Raw genomic sequence first — 23,343 nt, 5'->3', positions numbered from 1 at the left:
AGCTTAACACATTGAGGGGCTACATCATGGAAGATTCTATACCGTCCAGTGCGAAACATAACACGTCCAGGGGTCTGCCGCTCAGAGATGTGTTGGAATATGTCGTACCTGATCTTCCGTTGACCTGTCTCAAAGTCGCTAATAACTCTGAGAAGACAAGGGAACATCTATGCAAACTAGATGAACAAGGGGTAGGTCCTGGATTTGTGGTTTACTTAATGTTATTAACAAGCAATTTCCTAATATTGTGGTCCATATATATAAATATATATGCAATTAAATGATGTGGTGAAACTGTCACAACTTCCTACTCATTAGAAGAGTGTTGGTCATTTGGGATAAATCCCTTCGGTGATCCATAATTGGTAATTTGCAACAGGAAGAGAACAATGGGAGGGGGTGAATTAAATGGGCGGGGGGGGGGGGGAAGGGTGAATTATATGTACTCCTATAAAAAATTTTCTACTATGTTTAGTCCAAAAAATCAGTAGGACCCTTGACTTGACCATTTACAATTTTTGGTTCCTTGCTGAAAGCAAAGGAACCTATGTATTCAGGTTGGCGTGTGTGTGTGTGTATGTGTGTGTGTGTGTGTGTGACGCTTAAGCTTGTATGCACGATAACTCAACAAGGGATTGACTGATCATTATCAAACTTGGTGGGTGGGTGGCCCATAGTGAGTAGATGAACCCTATTGTTTTTGGTGCCCACAAAGGTCACCAAAGGTCAGTTATGGTCCAAAAACCCAAAATACTAAAACTGCAATAACTCCCAGTGCCAATGTGCGACAAGGTTGATATTTTGGGACAAGTTGTAAACTGGTTAGGGCAATATTTTGAAACTTAACGGTCATGTGATCTGAGGTCACCAAAGGTCAATTAATGTTAAAAAACTAGTATTTTTGCGATAACTTGAAAACGAATTGTCCGTTAGGGTTGGGAGTTGCTTCAGTGTAATCCAATTGTCGACCCACATCTGAGTGACCCTTGACCTCAATTTGACCTCTGGTGACCTTTTCATGTTTTGGGGATTTTTACAGTTTCGATGCTATTTTCAGATGTCAAAGGTACCTTCCGATCATAAATATCGATAGGTTGACCCCCGTGTGACCTTTGTGTGCGAACTTATATGGGGTCAAAGTTTTTGGTCAGAGTTAGGATGGCTGTACAGACTTATCGTGTTGATTTTTGGAATCAGCAGATCAAACTACATTTGAAACCAAGGTCAAAAGGTCAAAGGTCACATTAGAAAAAATGTGCTTAGTTTGGGAGAAAACGGGCGAAAAAGAAAATGTTTGGTTTTGATGCTAGATTTGGATATCAAAGGTACCTTCCGATCAAAAATGTCAATGGGTTGACACCCGGGTGACCTTTGTGTGTAAAGTTATACAAGGTCAAAGTTAATTTTCAGACATTTAATTCAATAACTCCCAGGGCCAAGGTGTAACAAGGTTGATATTTTGGGACAAATTGCAAATGGTATAGAGGAATATTTTCAAACTTAATGGTCATGTGATCCGAGGTCATCAAAGGTCAATTAATGTTAAAAAACTAGTATTTTCGGTGAGAAAATGGGCAAAGAAAAAAATGTTTGAATTCTTACAGTTTTGATGCTATATTCACGTCTCAACAATCAAAAATGTCAATAGGTTTACCCCAGGTGACCTTTGTGTGTGAAGTTTTATGAGGTCAAAGTAAATTTTCAGACATTTAGTGCAATAATTCCCAGTTCCAAGGTGTGACACGGTTGATATTTTGGGACAAGTTGCAAATGGTATAGGGGAATATTTTCAAACTTAACGGTCATGTGATCCGAGGTCACCAAAGGTCAATTAATGATAAAAAACTAGTATTTTTGCGATAACTTGAGAACGAATTGTCTGTTAGGGTTGGGAGTTGCTTCAATTTAATCCAATTGTCGACCCACATCTGGGTGACCCTTGACCTCAATTTGACCTCTGGTGACCTTTTCATATTTTGGGGATTTTTACAGTTTCGATGCTATTTTCAGATGTCAAAGGTACCTTCTGATCATAAATGTCAATGGATTGACCCCCGTGTGACCTTCGTGTGCGGAGTTATACGAGGTCAAAGTTAATTTTCAGACATTTAATGCAATAACTCTCAGTTCCAAGGTGTGACATGGTTGATATTTTGGGACAAGTTGCAAATGGTATAGGGGAATATTTTCAAACATAACGGTCATGTGATCCGAGGTCACCAAAGGTCAATTAATGATAAAAAACTAGTATTTTTGTGATAACTTGAGAACGAACTGTCCGTTAAGGTTGGGAGTTGCTTCAATGTAATCCATTTGTCAACCCGCATCTGGGTGACCCTTGACCTCAATTTGACCTCTGGTGACCTTTTCGTGTTTTGGGGATTTTTACAGTTTTGATGCTATTTTCAGATGTCAAAGGTGCCTTCTGATCATAAATGTCAATAGGTTGACCCCAATGTGACCTTCGTGTGCGAAGTTATACGAGTTCAAAGTTAAATAATATTAATGAGGTCACAGGTCAAACGTGAAAAACTCCCAAAGTTGCAATAACTTAGCTACTATTTATTGGAATTTCGTCAAACTTGGTATGATGATATTGGTAGATAGTCTCCACACACTGATGTGTGTTGCAATTGATATCATGCATTTTATAAGGGGGGGGGGGGCTAGCATTATTTCGTTAGGAAAAGTTTGTATGCACAATAACTCAACAAGGGAATGACCAATCATTACCATACTTGGTGAGTGGGTGGCCCATAGTTAGTAGATTATCCCTGTTGATGTTGGTGCTCATTTCATGAATATTAATGAGGTCATGGGGTCAAACGTGAAATACTCCAAATTGCAATTACTTGGCTACTATTACTAGTCGGAATTTCGTCAAACTTGGTATGATGATAATGGTAGATAGTCTTCACACACTGATGTGTGTTGCAATTGATATCAGGGCTTAGCATTACTTTGGCAACAAAAGTTTGTGAGCATAAATTACTGTTGTTGTATTAGGGCTTTGTTAGAAATTTCCCTATGAATGGAACTAATGAACAGCAGCAAGGAACCATGAAATGTTTTCATTCTGGTTTTGTTTTGTTGTTCCATTGAAGATGATTGTGACATAGCTTTTGACCAAATAGCTGTGCAAGATTTAAGATCGGCAAATGGCATGGTTAAAAACAGCCACAGCATAACTCATAAAGGCTATTTAGTCATTTCTTTGCTTGCAATTCAAGATAACTTTTCACAAACGGTGTCGCCATTTAAATCTGCGAGCGAAACTTCTTCGTCTTGGTTACTTCCATCTCTTGGAATCCCAGATCTTCAAAGAAATTGAAATAAGAGGACCTTGACATTCACATCAACCTTAAGAAATCTATCAACAACTTGAACATTTGCTCAGGATGAAATGTTTGCACAAATGTTGAGCAGTTTTTGAGCTGCACATGCTTAAACTTTGACGAAACGATGACAGAGATGACAAAGGCCAGGCACAGTCGATGGTAGGAGGACAGATGTTTGGTACGGATCTTTCGACATAGTTTGAGATGTCGTCCGTCAGAGGGACAGGGTCGATGTGTGTGTGTGTTCAGTTTGTTGACTCTTACAACCTTTAATTCTCTGCTTGCTTGTTTATATTAGGCCAGAGGAAGAATTGTGGGTTAAAAATGATGATCTTTTAAAGACCTCTTGATATAGATCTTTGGGTTAATTCTGAGATGTCATGGTCTAGTTAATTCATCTTCTTTTTATTCCTTTCTCTTTCTCTTTGGCAGCTTTCAAATAAATACAAGATTGGCATCTTGTATTGTAGAGCTGGTCAGGGAACCGAAGAAGAGATGTACAATAATGGTTTGTGTTTGTTTTCATTTTCTTGTGAGGTCCTTTTAATCATTAGCTCTTTCAGTTTACAAAAGAAAAGGGAAAAGAGGCATGTCGATTGAAATATTAGTCGATGTATGGTGGGTGGGGGGGGGGCATTGTGGTCAAGTGGTATTTAGCAGTGGACTTGTGATCTGAGGATTGGTGTGTGGGTGTGACAAGTTACCAATGACCAGGGGTTAAGTTGTAAAGTTGTGTGAGGAGGCCTTAGCCTCATACAAGACTGTAAACCTTCAACTTTTAACTTTTGTGTAACTGAAATCATTTTTTTGAAGTATTCATTCATGGTTTTGTTAAGCATCTTCCTAAAACTGGTCGGGAGAATAGATGAAGTAATATGAATGATGGTGAGGACCACACCTACTGTATATAGTTGATTGATATGAGTCTGGTAGTTGTTAAGATTTCAACTTTATCAGATAATATAGTCACAAATGGAGAAAAAACATGGCATCGTGAAAATATCTTTAAAATTAATAAGCAAAATAACAAATAGGGAAAATCCTTTTCCGTACACTTATGTCCTGTCATTAAATAATCACCCAATCACGATGATTGCGTGATTATTTGATATGCTATAGTACCAAGAACAATTGCAGGGTGGGGGATCGGTCACTTAGTGTTTATAATGGCATTCATAATGGGGCTTTTATACGGATTTCCTGGTAACAAACAATGTGAATCATATATTGAAGAGAAAAATATTCCACACTGCTAGTTAAAGCCCCATCCCTCCCTCCCCCCCTATCATCTCAATATCATACACATTACTCAAGATATGGTTGATTTAATGAACCTTCTTTCACTGGCAAATCCTTCAACTACTCCAGGAACTTGGATCGCAGTAGGGGTTCTTTTATGTCATCTGGGCAACTGCTCTTCAAAAGCTTTACGTTAGGCTAATATAATTTTCTTAAACATTAATCTTTTCTAACTGATGCTTTTGTAATGTTTAGTTAGCTGTTGAAGTTCTCTGTACTTACAAATTTCATCAAAATCTTTCTTTTTGTAGAAATATTCTTTCCCTCTGTGGATATATGATCGACAAATAGTTAATAAAAGCAATTTGACAATTTCAGCTTAAGTTGCCTGATGACATCATCCATTCTGCCATTGCCAGATGCATTTTCAATATATCACAACATTTTTTTTTTAAATTAATATCTTGTTTGATGGATGTGATTTTCGCCTTGAGATTCAGAAATTTTTCAGCAATTTTGCTAAGCAATCTACTTCAGCTAACAGAAAATCCTTTTCTTGGCAACTTAATTGGAGCCAGGCAATGGTCAAAAGTAATGAAAACAAAGGAAAACGATGTAATTTTGTGATTAAGATTTGGGGTTTTAATAGTGAACCTACGCCCCTTCATATAAATTCACCCTACCATGTATTTAATACTATGACGGTAGCTTATGCATGCAATTATGGTTTTAAGGCTAGAAGAACAGATAATTCCGGCTAGTTGGCAATTAGAATATTGAGGGTTGTTCTATTGCTTTTGTCTTGTTTAATTTCAACAGAACATTCGGGACCCGCCTTTGATGAATTTTTAGAATGCGTCGGAGAGAAAGTGAAACTCAAAGGATTCGTGAAATACAGAGCTCAACTTGACAACAGAAGTAAGTTTTCTGTCTTCTAACTTTAAAAGATTGTAATATTCTTTGTTATTTGAAATTATTCTCTATGTCGTGATTTTCTGGTCTCCAAAAGCAAAAGTCGAAAACACAGCTGTATAGTAAAGCATGGTCGACGGTGTTCATGAATGCGACAAAAGAAAGCTTGGTTGTGATCGGACTTGCTGCCTTTTCGTTTTGGTTTTCTGTTTCAAGAATCATACATGAAGTACCATTGTCTTCAGTAGAGGTCTGTGGGATATGTCAAAGGCTTGAATTTTTTTTTTGTTTTTTTAGTATTTAGACAAATTGCAGTTTCATACTCATATTCCAAGAAGCACACCAGGGGTTCTGCGTTTCTTTCTTTACAAAACACGACACAGTGAACAGCGTTGATATATACTTATGTACGTCATTCTCAAGGGGCTGTACGGATACACTGCACTTACACATATTGGTACACCATGTTTGATCCTGGGATGGGATCCTTCTGGGGAAAATGACCAATAATAATATTATAAAGGGGAACAATCTGTTATAAAGTTTAAGTCAAAAATGTTTTCATTCGGTTGCAGGGGGTAATAGATGTTTCAAATGGGGGGAATTCCTGTTGAGTTGTCTGTTGTTTGTGAACTTTTAATATAACATGTCTATCTATCTATCTATTTGTCTGTCAGTCAGTCAGTCAGCCTGTCTGTCTGTCTGTCTGTCTGTCTATAAAGCACAAAACAAAGGCTTTCCCTTGTATGTCAAAGTGTACCAAAATTCATTACAAAAGTTTATTGGTGTATGAAGTTGACGCTCAAAAAAAATGAACTTTATAGCTGATAGTGTGATCTAGTGAGCTCGTATCGATTTACCTTGGATTGATTACATTAGCCGATAATGGATATCTAAATTGACAGGATTAATAACAGGTTTTGCGACCGATCTCTTCCACAGCTGACTCTACAGGACCGCACTCCATCTATGCTGTATACCAGGGTAATGAGATCATGTTCCATGTGTCCACAATGTTGCCTTACACACCCAACAACCGGCAACAGGTAAGTCTCCCTTCCACACGCCAGATAAAACTGTCCATAGTTTGGGAAGGATCCATAAGGATGTTTAGCATTTGGTACTTACCTTCACTTGTTCTGATGATACTTAAACAAATTTTTATCTAAACGTATTTTGATCTAAAAATGAAAAATGAAGTTTTAAACTATTATTAACTACAACAGGATCACTCGGTTTTTTATTCCAATGCAAGTTGTTAATCTTTCAAAGTTACAATGTCCTAGTTAAGTTTTCTGTGTATCTTTTTGGTCTTAAAATTTCTGTTTTTTGGGGATCTAGTAAAAAAATATGCTGTCTCACATGGCCATTGATGGTGGAGTTGGGGGTTGGATTGGGGGTGGGGGTGGGGTGGGGGAAGGAGGTGATGAATTCCATTTTACAAATCTTTTATTAGTATTTACATTCTTGTGGTTCTTTATGTTTGAATTATGTTAAGATATTTTTTTGAAGTTTGTGATGATGATTATGATGGTTATATGCACTTCCCTTCCTCATCTTGTGATAGTGTTTAGCTTTTCTCAGTATAGAGAATTTATTTGTGTTGTGATATTGCTGATGACACTTGATTCGACAACACAAATGGGTTATCAAACCCTACAGTATCTTGTTTTCTGTAGAATTGGCTTCAGGTTCCTGCCAGAAACAATTTTGAAGGACTAACCTCAACTTTGAGGAACCACATATAAGCAAACTCTAAAACTCAGTAACTGAGGACACTTCCAATTTTCATATGTCGAAATGGATATTTTCAGTAACGGTTGTCAAGTTTACAAATTCAAAAGTGTCAGCTTGAGGGTGGGGGAGGGGGTAGTGGTGAGGGAGTTCTCTTCATGGGTGTTAACATTTGTTACATTTGGTATTCTGTTTGTAGTAAGTGTGATGTAGTGATGTTGATAAAATGCTGAATGGAGTATTAAATCACTAACAGTTGAATACCAATTGACAATTTTTCAAAAATTGATATAACCAAGACTTCCTCCTCAAACTCTTATTGATATGTTTAAAACATAATGTGTAAAAGTAAGTTGGCCTGACATTCCGATCCTAGCTTTTCAGAGGCTAAATGACAAGTAACAGTAAAGCCCGGGTCATATCTGCGCGATTCAACTCGCAATACACTTGAAGGTTGAATCGCGTAGTTAGACACAGGTATCAACTTGTTACGCAATAAAAGTTGCGCCATCGATTTGGGTTGATTTGCAATAGAGCAATGTCCTAATCAGCGCAACTTCTCAGAAGCAACTTTTCTGATTTGCGTGATTTTAGTTGCGAGTTGAATCGCGTGTTGAATCGCGCAGATGTGACCCGGCCTTAACAGAAGGGACAAATACACACACAGACAGTATTCAGCATGGTGAACACAAAAGAGATAGATGTCAGAGGATTAGTAGACAAGGGATCTGAAGAAGATCCTGCTAGGATCCTGCTAGGATCAACATAATGTGTTAGTTAAAGTTATACTAGTGACAACATGAATGGTCTCCAAACTTGCTAGAAAACTCCAAACATTTGTTTGTCATCTCTCGAATAGTTGACTTGAACCTCTTCTTATGACAACCAATGAGAATTTTTTCCATCAATATTTATCACTTTAAATTTTCCCTCATTGTGTGTGAATCTGCAGTATCGGTCAGGTTTGAATAGTGTTGTAATACAGATAAGCTGAATGGTATGTTCTCCATCCTCACCCCCCCACCCCCTCCCCCTTTCAGTACCATTGGCATGAATCAGAAGAAATGAGATTCAAAGTTAAAAGTCACAAAGTGAATCATCAGAGAGCAAAACTAGGCTTGTTAAAGTGAAACATTACGTCAAACAGGGAGGATTCTAAGGTCTGTGCACCCTTCTCCCTGAATTTGTCCTTGCCATCCAAAGCACCCGCCGACCGAAGTCTCTCCTTCACCTGAGGCGGGATGTGGGGCGGTGTGAAAAGACTCTCCCAGTCTTCATCGCCTACATGAAAAGTGCGATGGGCTGTTCGCTGGAAGGCTGTCCAGCGTTTCGCCTGTGCCACTGCCTCGAACCCCTCCTGGGCACGCGCATCCACCTTTTCCTCAAAGCCGAGGACCCTGCGGAGGACTGCGGTTGCCTTCTCAAAGGCTTTCGCTGAAAATTCTGTGCCCTGTAGGGGTTCCTCGTCGTCCGCCACAGAATCTCTGCTGAGGAGGCGCGCACTAGCTGCGATCGACAGAGCGTCGTCGGTTCTCGAGGAGGCGTCGTCCCAGGGATATACCTGGGCCTCCTCCTGTGATCGTCCGTTACCGGCGCTGGCAGTGGCGCCAGTTGTTGTGGGATGGACGGTGCCACCTGCTGTTCCGGGTCCTGTTGACCCGGCTTTTGTAATAACTGCCACAGGAGGTCTTTTACCAGGGAAAGGAGAGCCTGTCCCGAGTCTGGGGACTGTCTCCTCTTGCTTTTCTTGGCTCTGTGCCGCCCAGAAGAATGTCCACTCGAGGACGAGGGCGACGAGCCAGACCGCGACCTGTGCCGAGGCCGCCGGTGTCTTTCTCGGCTTCTACCGCGACTTTGGCTGTGGGTATGGCTTCTACTCCGGCTTCAGCGCCGGTCCGTACTTTCCGGGGAGAACCCCGAGAAATCTCTCCGATTGTGGTCCCATGACCCCGGTGCAGATGCAAATAGGTCCGCCACCGCCTGCCTGCGGGGGCTTCTGGACTCCACATGACCCAATGTGGATGGCCCCTCTTGGGGCTGCGGCCGTGGCTGTGCCGACGCCGCACGGGAATTAATTCCATCTCGTATGGATACCCGTTCTTAGAGTGGGCTTGAGCCATCTCGTATGGCGCCCTTTGATCCCCCACGTTTAGGACTTATGCCATCTCGAATGGCAGCCTGGGGGTCCTTCGCCGGCGGTTTCTTCTTCCCCTGCTTTGAGGAAGCCGCCTTCTTTCTTTTCTCTGCGGCTTTATCCGCCAGCCAGGTACTGATCAAAACCCAGCGCTCCTGGGCCCAGTCCTGGCAAATGGAGCAAGTCTGTATGCTCCCGCACGGGCGACATTTCGGGCACTGATCGTGTTTGTCCTATGCCTTAAAAGGATGGAACTGCTTGCAGGAACAGCAGTTGTCCATCCTCCAAAAAATCTCGAATTTTGTTTGTTTGTTGAGAAGTCAAAGAAGCTCGAAGCTGTAAAACTAAAATTAGAAACAGCACGGAAAACCTAATGAAAATCGTATCTAGACCAGTACGAAAGAATAAACAAGGCAGTTACTTGACTGTAAAAATGTGATAACGTACACGATTGCTGTACTAGAACAGTACGAAAGACCTACACAAGGCAGTTACTTGACTGTCAAAGTGTAATAACGTACACGACTGCTGTATGTGAAAGTAAACAAACACTAGGACAACGCTACACTAAAGTGCGGGCCTAGCCACGCTTCGTGAACAACGTTCACGAGGCAACCAAAAAACGTTCGAAAATCATGAAAAATGAAACTTTTTAATAGACAAGAAGCAGTTCAAACGTGCAGGACGTTGAACAGATGAAATAGAATTACAAAAACAACGATAATAGTATACAAAATGATTGAAAACTTAAGCTTTATTAGGAGCAATGAAAGAGCGATACTTGCGCAAAAGGCTGGCAATTACGGAAGGGAGATGGCCACACTCACATACAGACAATTGCCAGATACTAGAGCGAGGTTAATACGGTAATGCATAGGTTATATGAGGTGAGTACGTCACTCGTTAATTCATAAACCAGGTAAGGTTTGGGGAATCTGTGGTATCGGTCAGGTTTGAATAGTGTTGTAATACAGATAAGCTGAATGGTATGTTCTCCATCCTCACCCCCCCACCCCCTCCCCCTTTCAGTACCATTGGCATGAATCAGAAGAAATGAGATTCAGAGTTAAAAGTCACAAAGTGAATCATCAGAGAGCAAAACTAGGCTTGTTAAAGTGAAACATGATTACTTTTAAGTTTATTACCATTGACTTCCAGTTTGTGCTATAGGTTGCAGACAAAGCAACTTTCGTATCTGCATACATGTTTTGATAACCAACAGATGTCGCTACGATTAGTCTAGTACAATTCGCTGATCTTCTCCCGGAACAAGAGCATGAAATTTGTGGGTCTGTTCATATTAGCTCTGAGAAGCGCTAGTTGACTAGACTAGATGTGTCTTTAGATTAGACTAGAAACGAAGGTTAACCAAGGTCGTAAACTCTGTAGATAACTGCTCTAACGATTTGAAGAGGATGATAGATTTATGATATGAGGGCTTATATACTAAATCTATAGCCATTTAATCTTGAGGTCAACTGATCTACTTAGCCAAGGTGTTAGAAGTAAATGCTGGTACCATACAGCTAAATACTATCTCTCGGCTTCCGTCAAAACAAAACAAACTTAGAAGAAATGATCTCTTATCTCAAATTACCAGGAAAGATGATAATCTTCATAAACATACACACACATATATATATATATATATATATAGATATATATGCTTATATATATATGCTTATATATATATATGCTATGCTTATGTATTTGCAGCATGTCAATATCCAGGAAGAGAACTTTAATTTGTGTAATAAATTTTGAAAGTTACGTTGAGTTCCACATATCGATGGGAGGGAGTGGGAGGGTTCGGGGAATATAAAATGACCTTAAATGGCTTGATACTTAAGGAGACATGAAGATAGTAAAAACAACATTACAAGGAGGAGTCCTCGCTTCTTAATTTGATGCGATCCATTGAATTAGCGCACAATATGTTGTAAGTCATTTACTTGATCTAGGCTGTTGCTACATAGACTGACAGTAGCAATAGTAGATTATCAGATTCAAACTATCCCTAATTGAAGTTGTTTTTGGAAATCTAGAAATGCAAGACATCAGAATAATCATTCAGGATTTTACCTTAACCTGACAAAAAGTATAAAAAGTATAAAAGATATAATTTCAAAGTAAACCACTAAATTGTTTCATCAACTTGAGCCAAAGAGAACATAAAATGTCAAAAGTGCATTTTAAAGATCCATTTTGTCCGATAGCGCATCAAAAAATTCTATGTCGAAATGGTCGTATTTTTATGCAGGACCAAAGATGTATAACAGTTTTTATTATTTTGGCACAGGAATCATAGTATATTTTAATGGAGACAAAGATCAAAGCCTTCAAAAGTACTACACAAACTTTGAACACCAAATTATTCCAATGCTTTAACAGATATTACTGAAACTATCAATGAAAGCCTGTTTGTTGTTCCATGTTGTTTCTTTCTACCCACTCAAAAGCAATAATGACGTCACACATTTCGAATGTTTACAAAATGCCTTCCTGAAGGGTATATGCTATTTCCTCTCATAAATATCATGATTGAGAAAACATTTTATCTGTCCACCTGTGATGCCAAAAGTGTGGTGGATGAAGCTATTTCCTCTCATTAATGTCATGATTGAGAATTTTTTTTTAGTCGTCCACCTGTGATGCTGAAGGTTTGGATGAAGATATTTGTTAATCTCATCAGTTGAGTCTATGTCAGGGGTGGGCAACCTTTTTGAATGAATGGGCCAGATATAAGGGGTGAAAAATTGACTGGGCCGCACCTAACCAGCGACCTGCTGTCGATTTCAAACCTTTGATTCCGAGGACTTTCAAGCAATAGGTGTGAGCACTTAATCTGTATTCACAAAAACATAAATGTCAATACAGTAACAGTTGATAATTAATGGGGATAGTAGGCCTACCTGACAGCATCATAAGTGCCGATAAATTCTTAGCAGCTAGCTCGTTTTTTGTGATGATGTAAAATTGTTGTTTTTTGTTTGTTTTTTCTTGAGACATCTTACGGGTCACAAAAAAATCACTGGCGGGCCGCATGAGGCCCGCGGGCCGTAGGTTGCCCACCCCTGGTCTATGTGATAATATTCAACTTTTTCCTTCTGAACAGCTTTAAAGCCAGTCAGTATTTATGAAATGTTAAATAATTCTTATGGCAAAAACCTAACACGCTTAAACGTGTGCTTCAGTCGTAACAATATCTCAATGCTCCATCGCAATGCTCACCTTGTGGGAAAGATCAACATAGTCAGATCTTAAGATAATTTGCAGTTGTTTATCTAACATATTCATTCATGAGTAATTTCAACAGTGCTGTTTTGATTTCCCAAGAATAACTGCTCTGAATTAACATCATTAAAAAAAAAATCTCATTTCCTGTCGAAAGGGAAATCAATCATAAAACTTGCAATATCTTCCTGTTTCCTCCCAGTTACCGAGGAAGAGGCACGTCGGCAACGACATCGTCACCATCATCTTTCAAGAGCCTGGTTCTCTTCCGTTTACTCCCAAGTCAGTGCGGTCGCACTTTCAACACATCTTCATCGTCATCAGAGCCCACGAACCCAACACCGACGATGTGCACTACTCGTAAGTCACTGAACGCTACGTATACACGAGATCGTACGGGAGATGGTTTATCTCGGGAGGGTCTGAGAATGTGAGAGACAGGATTTGGAATGACAGAAGGTCGGATATCCAATTCTGGATCTATATGTGGCATCCTGAAAATGGTGCTTACCCTAGATTCCCAGGGACCTGATAAGTGTTTGTGAATTGATGGCCCTGGGGATGGGGGGGGGGTTGTTTGTGTTCATGAGGTAACATGCATTTTGGAATTTTGAGTGGATTGCAGCCTTCATGAAATAGATGTTTGGATCCTCCAGAAAAACATCTGAGATAGGAGAGGATAAAACGAGAACGATGTAGTTGTGTTAATGGGATCCAGCAGGTAATACAACACCATGCTTGATTTGTGCAGATTGTCTATGGCAGTTGTACCAGGGAGCTGTTAGAGTCCAGCTCGCTGGTTGTACCAAGTTACCAACTTGACGTTTTGAGCAATGGCTCATAACTAAACCTGCACCTCTGATTGCTTGAATTCAAACCAGTGGGTTGGGGGAACTGTATGCGATTAATATTAAATGTGTAATTTGTCAGAGGACACTTTTTTCATTATCTGCAAATGTCCTTAATTACTTGCCAATTAACACTTTTGGCAGGAAAAAAAATTTGGCTAATATCTTAGTTTGCTGTTTTGTGATTGATATATGTAAAAAACTTGATGGACTTGTCAAAAAAGTGGAAAACGGCGACAAAATGCAAAATGCTGCTTTAAGAGACATTTATGATCTTATTTCTTTCTATTCTTAGAGTTGCTGTCAGTAGATCAAAGGATGTTCCAGTCTTTGGTCCTCCTCTCCCTCCAGATGCCATCTTTGCCAAGTCTTCAGCATTTGCAGATTTCATTATTGCCAAAGGTTTGTCCAATCTGACTCAAAAATCTTTTTAAACACAGCTGGTTTGCATTGCATTATAATCCATATATCTTAATTTCTGCCGATTTCACTTTCTTGACTACGACAAAGGTCTGCACGAAACTATAAATGCAATTAACCTTGCTCCTAGAGGTCAAGTTAGCTGTCGGTTATCTAGTTATCCTCAAAAAGGAATGAAAACAACCAAAATTATCAGCTCTGGCACTTACATGCGGAAAGTAAGCTAGACCAGACCAGGTATATATCTGCTTGAAGATCTAGTTTAAGCCTCATTCTGTATTCAATCTAAACAATCTCTTTTTGATGCTATTCTGTAGTATATAATCACAAAATCTTGATGATTTACCCTTTTTTTGCCAAAATTTTGGTTACATTCCGAGAGGTCCAGCCATTGCCAAATTTGACCTTTGCTTATTCATAGCATTCATTTGGACAAATGCACAGGTGGATGTATTGACCCTTTGGTTTATAGTTATATATCAGGCTTTGCATGTTGGTAACCATAGAAAGGGTCACGACCCCCCACTTTGAATTCCAGGGATTTGGTACACATTTGTGTCAAGAAAAACCATCTACATATTTTATGGTATCTGTTTGTCGCTGTTTATAATGGAAGGCTATAACGAGGCTTTAAAGTACTCACGTTGATTTTGATATTTACTGGCTTTGACTTAGCGTAAGCATCTCTTTGTAGCATCCTTGTAACACAGTAAGACTGTGTTATACATTGAAACATCATATTGATGACAGTGCAAGAGAAGTTAAGCTTCAAATGTAAACAGCTCCTTGACCACAAAAAATATCAAAACATGTATCACTACATATCAAGTTACTTTGGCACTTACAGTTCTTCAAGCATGGATGTTTTCTGGTTTCTAGGTATTGACATAAGAATGTGTAACACAAATCCTTACATCCTGACGGATATCCTTTAGATAATACAACTATCCAACCACGATGATACGAGGATACGGATAAATGGGATATCGCAGTGAAAGTTAATACTGTATACTGACAGATAGCTGTCCTTCATGTTTAAATTACACAATGACAATGTTAGAGAGAGTGTTGTGTTGTGGAATGAATGGTCAGGAGGTATGAGTATAAAGTGATAGGTGTCTCACTTAGACTGGTGTTTCATTTAGATGTCTGCATTAGATAGGTGTCTCACTTAGATAGGTGTCTCACTTAGATAGGTGTCTCACTTAGATAGGTGTCTCACTTAGATAGGTGTTTCATTTAGATGTCTGCATTAGATAGGTGTCTCACTTAGATAGGTGTCTCACTTAAATAGGTGTCTCATTTAGATGTCTGCATTATATAGGTGTCACACTTAGATAGGTGTCTCATTTAGGTGTCTCACTGGGATAGGTGTCTCACTTAGATAGGTGTCTAATTTAGATAGGTGTCTCACTTAGATAGGTGTCTCACTTAGATATGTGTCTCATTTAGGTGTCTGCATTAGATAGGGGTCTCACTTAGATTGCTGTCTGCATTAGATAGGTGTCTCATGTAGATAGGTGTCTCACTGAGATGTCTGCCTTAGATGGGTGTCTCATTTAGATAGGTGTCTCACTTAGATAGGTGTCTAACTTAGATAGGTGTCTCATTTAGGTGTCTGCATTAGAAAGGTGTCTGCATTAGATAGATGTCTCACTTAGATAGGTGTCTCACTTAGATAGGTGTCTCATTTAGATAGGTGTCTGCATTAGATAGGTGTCTCACTTAGATAGGTGTCTGTGTTAGATATGTGTCTCAGTTAGACTCATGCACAACGAGAGAGTATAGTGAAAATAGTGTACTGTAGGTTTCTTCCTTTGTCATGGAAGTTAATGAACACATTCATAACAATTAAGTAAACAAAAGCGATAGTGATGATTGTTAATCGTTTACTAATCAATAATAACTTGATACATTCTGGGGTTCACTTCCCATTGTCGAGAGATGCTTGTCAGCTCTTGGAACTTGATTGCTTTTGAAAACATCATTTTAAGTTTTCAAGCTTTTGTCTGCTATGTGTCCAGTAGTTAAAGGCATAGTCTCATCGAACAGAAGTATTTGAAGTAGCGTGGTAACGTTTTGACAGGAAAATCATATAACAATATAAATCTTTTTCGCTTGACTTGTTAAGTGCCATTTCAAGTGAATGAAGTGAAAGTGACAATTTGCTCCTTTACATGTGACTAACACCAACTTAAAAAAGTGATTGGGCAAGGAAATTTTGAGCACTGAATCCAACGCGAGTCAAAGGTCATTTGAGGTCAGCAGTGGAAAGTCTGTCTATTCCATTGTTTCTCAAACAACATGTATTTAATATTTACAATAATCAGATAGTAAGAAGAAAGTGGTAAAAAGAGACATGATATGAAGGAAGTAGAACACAATAAACCCTCCCAGGCTTGACGAATTGCCCTACTGTACTCCATATAATTAAAGTATTAGAAAAAATATGGATTTGTAATAGCAATATATATGTACAGTATGTCATAGCAATATAAAAAAAATCCACAAACGATGGGAGTTTACCATGAATGATAGATTGGTCCTATGGTGTGCAACATGTACAGGTGGAGGTCAAAGGTCATGTGAATCCAACAGAGGCTCTAACCTGAGAATGTTATAGATGGGATAGCTCAAGAATGGGGGTTGCTGGCAAGTGTCATGATTGTGTGTGGCTTATTCATAATGCGCCAACTTAGAATCTGCATGACCCCATTTGACCTTGCTAAATGGGAGTTTTCCACTATTAACAAAGGAGGTCATGACATTGTTTATTGATGTAGGCTCATCTAGAAGGGTCCAGGCAGGATAACCTACATATTGTTGTTTCCTCTAAATTCAATTCAATTTTTTCCTCTTTTTCTTTTTCTGTTTTAGTGGCATTTGCATAAGTACATTAGGAAAGACTTCCCTGGAGAAGTTTGTGTATTAATTTATGGTCGCCGGTACAAATAGGACGAGTTCAAGCGTCGCATCTTGTCCTTATTGTTATCAAGGAAATCCAAAAGCATCTGAAAGGAATTAATGACAGGAAGGAACGAAAAGTAGATCAGACCAGTGTGATTTGGTGGTTTAAGAGGAAGTTGGGATAAGATGGTTAGCCCATAAACAGCATGTAAAAAGGATACGATAGATTGGTTGAAGCAACAATCGATCACTTTGATGTTCTCCACATGGGCACAAAAAAATGTTTGATTGTTTGTCTGAGAGACCGGTCATAGTCACATGTATTTTTATCTCAGGTCAATATTTAGAACGTTCCTTCACATTATTCGGTAGAGTAATAATTAATGTTAAATTTTCAAGGAAGGAAAGTACAATTAACAGTGGGGGTGAAGAGGATGCCTGTGGTATCCGTCCCTATCTGCCAAAAAAACGGTTGTTTACGTAATATCATGAACTTGGAAACAGAAAGGTTTATCGATCAGGCCATAACAGATGAGAAATGATAACGAGTTGTATGAAAACTTTGTATTTGTTACTTTTTAGCTCTCAAGGCTTTATAGTAGTTAAACGGGTCTGTCAAAAAAAATTCTGCTGAAAATTATTCCGTATTAGTGGGTGAAACGTCACCCCGACAGCATTTGATTTCGTTGCATAGTATTAGATGGAGTTTTTGTAATTTTGTGAATGTATCTGAAAATAATAGAGGGAGGCAAAAATCCATGTAAAAATAAAATGTCACCCTGTGAAGGAAGTCTTAAATTAAGATAGTAGAAAATGGTAAAATTATACTGTTCATATATGTATCCAAATGCCAAGAGTCATACAATATCTGGATTTTAGAGGGAAAATGAAACTTCTGACCTTCATGGCATTACTGATGCACAATGTGATTTGAATGTGAATGTAATAATAGATGCCGAAGTTGCTTATCTGACAAGAACAAATGGACCATCAAAACAACTTTATCTAAATACATGATATAAAGACACTGAAGCAGTGGGTGGTGTCCACGAGCCAGTCTTGTCATATCGTATGTCAGATTGATATTGATAATAAAGAATTATCTCTCAAAATGGAAAGTGAGACTTAAACTAAGGAAGATACGTTTAAAAGCAATTATTATGCTAGAAAAATTGTTAGTAAAGATATACTGTACATCTGTGCTTCCTTATTTTTTTTTCCACTCTTTAGATGAGCTTTCAAGTATTATTATATATGATATAGATCATTAGCTCTTCAGCGGTGGAGTATTTATTATAAGTAAACCAAACATAGCAAACCAAAATAAACAAATAAACAAAAATAAACTAACAAGAAACAAAACGACATGAGTGAGTCTTAAAAGAAATGATTGGCTATGGGTTCTGCTCAAGACCAATCAGGCAAGTCATCTGTTCATTTTCTCATTGCAGCAATAAACGCCGAAAACGCAGTACACAAAACGGAAAAATTTGTCGCCATGGCAACCAGAACGAGGAAAGAATACCTCAAGGACCTAGCCATGAACCATGTGACCAACTCCACTATTGACCCTGGGGGAAAGTTCTCTCTGTTTAATAAGAAGAAAGAGAAGAGTTGCCCTCGGCCAGCTCCAGATTTCAGAGCCAAAGGAGCCTTAGTCTGGGATATCATGGTAAGTAAGGCCTTTAGTCCTTAGTGACGACTATCTAAAGTTAACATGCTGAAATGGCCGAATGGCTTTCGATACCAAGGAATTCGCTGTTATAGAGGGTTAGAAGTATTTCACAGATGTGCATATACTTTAAACTTGAAGCACATGGAGCAAAGAACCAGTACCATGTCATTCTTCCATCAGTCTTTTCTTTCCTTGTTAAAGCTATAAAATGATACAGAAGCCTTCCAGAGGAACTGTTTTTACTGATATGAAACTAGCATTCAATATATCATGAACCTCATTAAGTCACTGCTAGAGAAATCCCCTTAAGCTATAGATATAATAATTACATCAAGCACATTTTTTGGAAGGTTTTTCGTGCAAAATTTTTAACCATTTCATTGACCGTTTATATGTACGTCACATCATTTTCTTGAAATGCCAAACGACCCCAGATCTGTCAGAAGTTTGTGCATTTGTATATATGGATGTTACATAACGCTTTGTATCATTACCATGACAACAGTGGTCTCTTATCTTGCACCGCACTAGCACAGCTTCGTTGCTCTCCAGTTTTCAGTCATAGCGTTTTACATTTAGATGTTGGTTCCGCACTCTTCATGTCTGAAGTTTGCACTGTTGAATGTGGAGACACTCTAAAAGCACTCTCTCTCTACCCAAGCACTTTTCTCTTCAACTACTAAACCGAGGACTAACATGAGGTTGTTTGTCTTTTTCAATCTCAAATCTTTTTTTCAATTTCTTGTCCATCATTGTCATAGCTTCCCTACCTCTATCCCCCTCCAGGTCTATCTGTGGGCACCAATAACCAAAGGATCTCATCTACATCTACAGGTACCCCAACACTGTGTTGCCTGCTTGATTTTTACCGTTTTCGGTCATCCATCTTTGTTCTGTTAACTTGCATGATGACATCTTGTCTCGCATTTGTTCACAGCGTTTGCCACCATTCCTTCCCTCTTGATATTTTGAATACTTTGATTCCTTCAGGGAGATCAAATCCTCAAACCAACTCAGCATTTTCTTTTTGTTGTTCATAATTTTTACATTTTCATATTTTTCAAAGTAATCCATATTACATATTTTTGTCATTTAGATGCTTAAAAAGTAAAATGTCATTTGTAACCACAGAGAATATAAACTTTGCAGGCTTCTTGAATTTTGTTTCAACCCCCACTTTGCTGCCCCACTCTACTGCCCCACTTTACTATGCGCTCCCCCATTTTGACCTATGCAGTCAAGTTGACGTGTGTGTGTGTGTGAATGTGACACCCTAGCTTGTAAAACACAATATATGCATGGAGAGAAAGCCTTATGTAGTGTGAAGTTGTTACACAAATTGGTGTAGGTCAAAAGTTCATTTAAGGTCACCAGGGGTCAAAATTTGAAATCCTTGTAAACATGATATCCCCAGATAAGATATTTTATTTTGCTGTAATATTTTGCTTGTGGCTTCCCTACAATGAGTACAAGGACTTTGTTGTTTTAGTGGAGGTCAAAGTTCATTTGGGGTCATCAAAGGTCACAATCTGCAAAGCCTTATAAACACGATAAAAACGTTGTAAACACGATATCCCAGGATAGGTTACATCACATCGCTCATTTTGGGTATTTTGGGTATGTATCTTTCTTATAGTGAGCAAAAGAACTCTATTATTGTGGGTGGAGGTCAAAGGTCATTTGGGGTCACCAGAGGTCAAAATAGCAAAAGTACTTTATCTTGAGGACTTAACCTTCAAAAGAGATTATATATGCATGGTACAGTATCCAAATGATAAGTAAAATTACTCCATAATTTGTTATATAGGTGAAAGCTTATGTCAGGTTTGCAGAAGTCAAAACCCTATGAAATATCTCAAGGTCAGGTCTTATTCAAGATGTGAATCTCATGCTGATTTGACTTCCCCATGTGTGGTAGGAACCTCCTTGCCGTTTTAGGTGTAGGTCAAAGGTTGGCTTAGGTACATGCAGTTAGAACTTTAGTCAGGGTTTGCTTGCAAACTACTCTTTAACTCTTGTGCTGCAAATGTAATGTATATAAAGACAAGTAACCGCTGGGAGGGGGTGTCCCTCTGGTTATAGTTTATTCTAACTACTACTACACCATACTTTAAGTTGCCTTATTATTATCAACATTTTAATCGTTTTGATTTATAATTTGCTATGTATCAGCTAAAAGTTTACTGCATTAAATTTTATACCACATAGTTCGTTGACCTTTGCAGGCTAATTATTCATCCTAACTGTAATAAAACATTGCATATTAAACCTAGTGAACAATCATGAAAAGCTCTCCTTTTATGTTTAAAATGAGTAGTTCTCAGTTTTAGCAAAGTATTTACCGTTGTAGTTAACTGCTCATCTCTCTTCAGCAGTGGATTATGTGTGCAAACACGTCCAGTTCATTTTATCACTAACCTAGGCATATCTGTATCAATATCACATGTTCTTTTTCTTTTATCCCAGAAAATTTCAAGCATAAATCCACAAAAACAAGAAAAAGTTATCAATAACAGGAAATTTTTCAAATTCCCTATTGGTAAAATACATTGAATGGTGAAAAACGTTGAGTTGATCAAACTGCATGCCGGTTAAATTTACAACATAACATCTTAGGGCATCAAAAAATACTCTTGAACGCCTTAATTATTTCAATCTGTTGCATTAAATTGTGTTTTTTTGTCACTCTTTTAGAAAGCTTCTTTAGGTTTTATATGTGTAAAATCTGTACTCGGCAGGGATCCTGCCCCACAATTCACAGCACCCTTTGCATAGGCCTAGCATACTTTGGATATATAAGAAAATGGGGATTCAACTTTTCACTGTTATTCATTTTTTAAGATTAACTAATAGCTAATTGTGAATTTTTAGCAAAAAAAAAAAAAAAAAAATTAAATTAAAAAAAAAAAAATTAAATTAAATAAAAAAAAAATTAAAAAGAAAACTGAAAAAGAGAAAGAAAGTGAATCTGTTGAGAAGTGTAGTAAGGTGTTGAAATACTGCCATTATCCACTTTAATATGTGAAGGTATAGTATAAGGAAGAAGCAGTGTAGTAGTACACAAAGATTGTCTCACCAATGGATTGTCAGTCCAGGATCTAAAATGTTTTCTCGGTAATGAATATTTTAGCCAAAGAATCTTGCAAATGATAATCTAAATAAAATAAAACTGTTAGCAAACTGCTTATCCACTAGAGCCTGTGTAAGGGAATGTGTAAAAGTAAGTTGGCCTGACGTTTCAATCCTAGCAGGATCTTCTTCAGAGGCTAAAAAAATAATCTAGTCAGTACTTCAATACACATGTACATAAAAAGATTTGTATGTGTTATGTGTTATCACAAGTGCGTATGTGTGTAATCACATCTGTCACAACACGTAGTCAGTTATCTAACATTGAAGCTCCAATTACTACAACGGTGTTATTTTTGTTGACATAATACATCACACTCACCGTCCACATATTGCAGGCTGTGAAAATGTCTCTTTTTGATTATATCAGAAAATGTCTTGACAGAAAATACTCAAACAGAAAAAAAAATTGAAAAAGAAATCACCCCTGTTGACAGAGATCTTTCCATCGAGAAAGAGGTAAAGCATTTTTGAGAGGGTTGTGTGTCATGAATGTTACCAGCATGCTACGTATGGCGGTGAATTCATCATGTAGAAATAACCTTTGCCTGTTTCAGTAGAATTTCCTGTTATTTTTGAAATGATTTTGGTTAATATCAGTGAATGAATGACAGCGTGTTTTATTAAACAGAAGACTGACGCAAATGTTGAAAGATGAAGAGTAAACTTGGAGGGGAAATATTCCACAAAGATACAGACTAGCGTCATGAAAATGAGAGAAAGTGAAAGCCATTAATATTAGGATATAAACAGGATAGGCATAATATCGCAAATAAAATATGAGCTATGTTAAGGGACCGAAGGTGACTGTGTGGATATTTCACCTTCTGTGCAGTTTAATGTAATTTAAAACAAACAAAATAAAAAGAGAAAGAGATCAGCCTAGTGGTTCTACTGATGTTTAAGCTAGTCCTAAAATGTCCCTTGGGCTGAGAATACAGGCAAAAAGGATAATAGAGTCAGTTTAAAGGGATATTCCGGTAGCCTGAAGTCGAATGCTGTGAGCAAAAAAATGCCGACAATTTCCTCCATCTTTTAGGTGAAAACCACATGCTGATAGCATTTTCTTTGACAAAGATATGATTTTTTTTTGTTGAAATTTGGTACATAATTTTTTGTGAATGCATCTTGCAATCAGCTGAGTGAATGATATTGCCATGGGCAATTCAACTGAAGTTGTTTTTTGTGTCTCATTACAATATTGTTGATTCAGGATTTGGTTGTTGTTTTGCCTACTTCATAGATGTGTACACCTATTATGCCCTGTTACAGTAGTTATCAACACCCTTTAGTGCTGTGTTTGCATTCCCGTTTTACCCCTCTGGTATTTCAACGTTTTTGTTCACTTTGTTTTGAATATGAATGTATCAAAATATCTCTTACATCAATAAACTCTTTAAGAATGTCATCCATAATATTTACTTCTGTGATTTTTCTTCAACATTCATCAATCATCATTCCCATTTTTTTCCTCCCCCTTTTTTCATTGAACTATGATCCAGATGGAAGATTACAGTCTAGCCGATCCAGTCAGTTGCTTTCTGGGCATCTCTCCTGATATGATCGTACTCCTGAAGACCGAGAGCAGAGAAACTTTATTCAGTATTCCTTGTAAAGCTGTTATTGGTTGGACTCCACAGCCCCACAGGTGAATCATATGTTTTCATCATTAGTTCTGTTGATGTTGAGTCAAAGCAGAAAAGCTGTCAGAAAGTCTTCTAGAGTGCTAATGTTTACTAAAGTATGGGGTATGGTATCAGGTAGCCTGGAAAT

At 38.2% G+C, this 23,343-nt stretch overlaps 1 protein-coding gene across 4 annotated transcripts in view; it reads left to right on the top strand.

Annotated features, from left to right (window-relative positions):
* The window catches only part of LOC139970832 (uncharacterized), an 87,275-nt gene that overhangs the window by 39,626 nt on the left and 24,306 nt on the right, over positions 1–23,343 (top strand). For 3 of the 4 annotated variants that reach the window (XM_071976856.1, XM_071976859.1, XM_071976857.1), the window contains exons 5-13: positions 3–191; positions 3,771–3,846; positions 5,397–5,495; positions 6,432–6,535; positions 12,794–12,951; positions 13,735–13,841; positions 18,218–18,438; positions 19,228–19,275; positions 23,073–23,218. In XM_071976856.1, the coding sequence (XP_071832957.1) occupies positions 3–191; positions 3,771–3,846; positions 5,397–5,495; positions 6,432–6,535; positions 12,794–12,951; positions 13,735–13,841; positions 18,218–18,438; positions 19,228–19,275; positions 23,073–23,218 (1,148 nt within the window). The remainder of the gene's footprint in view (positions 1–2; positions 192–3,770; positions 3,847–5,396; positions 5,496–6,431; positions 6,536–12,793; positions 12,952–13,734; positions 13,842–18,217; positions 18,439–19,227; positions 19,276–23,072; positions 23,219–23,343) is intronic. The other variant, XM_071976858.1, reaches the window with a different exon arrangement.

The sequence above is a fragment of the Apostichopus japonicus genome, chromosome 8 (assembly GCF_037975245.1).
Source record: "Apostichopus japonicus isolate 1M-3 chromosome 8, ASM3797524v1, whole genome shotgun sequence".
Taxonomy (NCBI): Eukaryota; Metazoa; Echinodermata; class Holothuroidea; order Aspidochirotida; family Stichopodidae; genus Apostichopus; species Apostichopus japonicus.
Note: the sequence above shows the minus strand (reverse complement) of the source record. Positions and strands in the feature narration are given on the sequence as shown.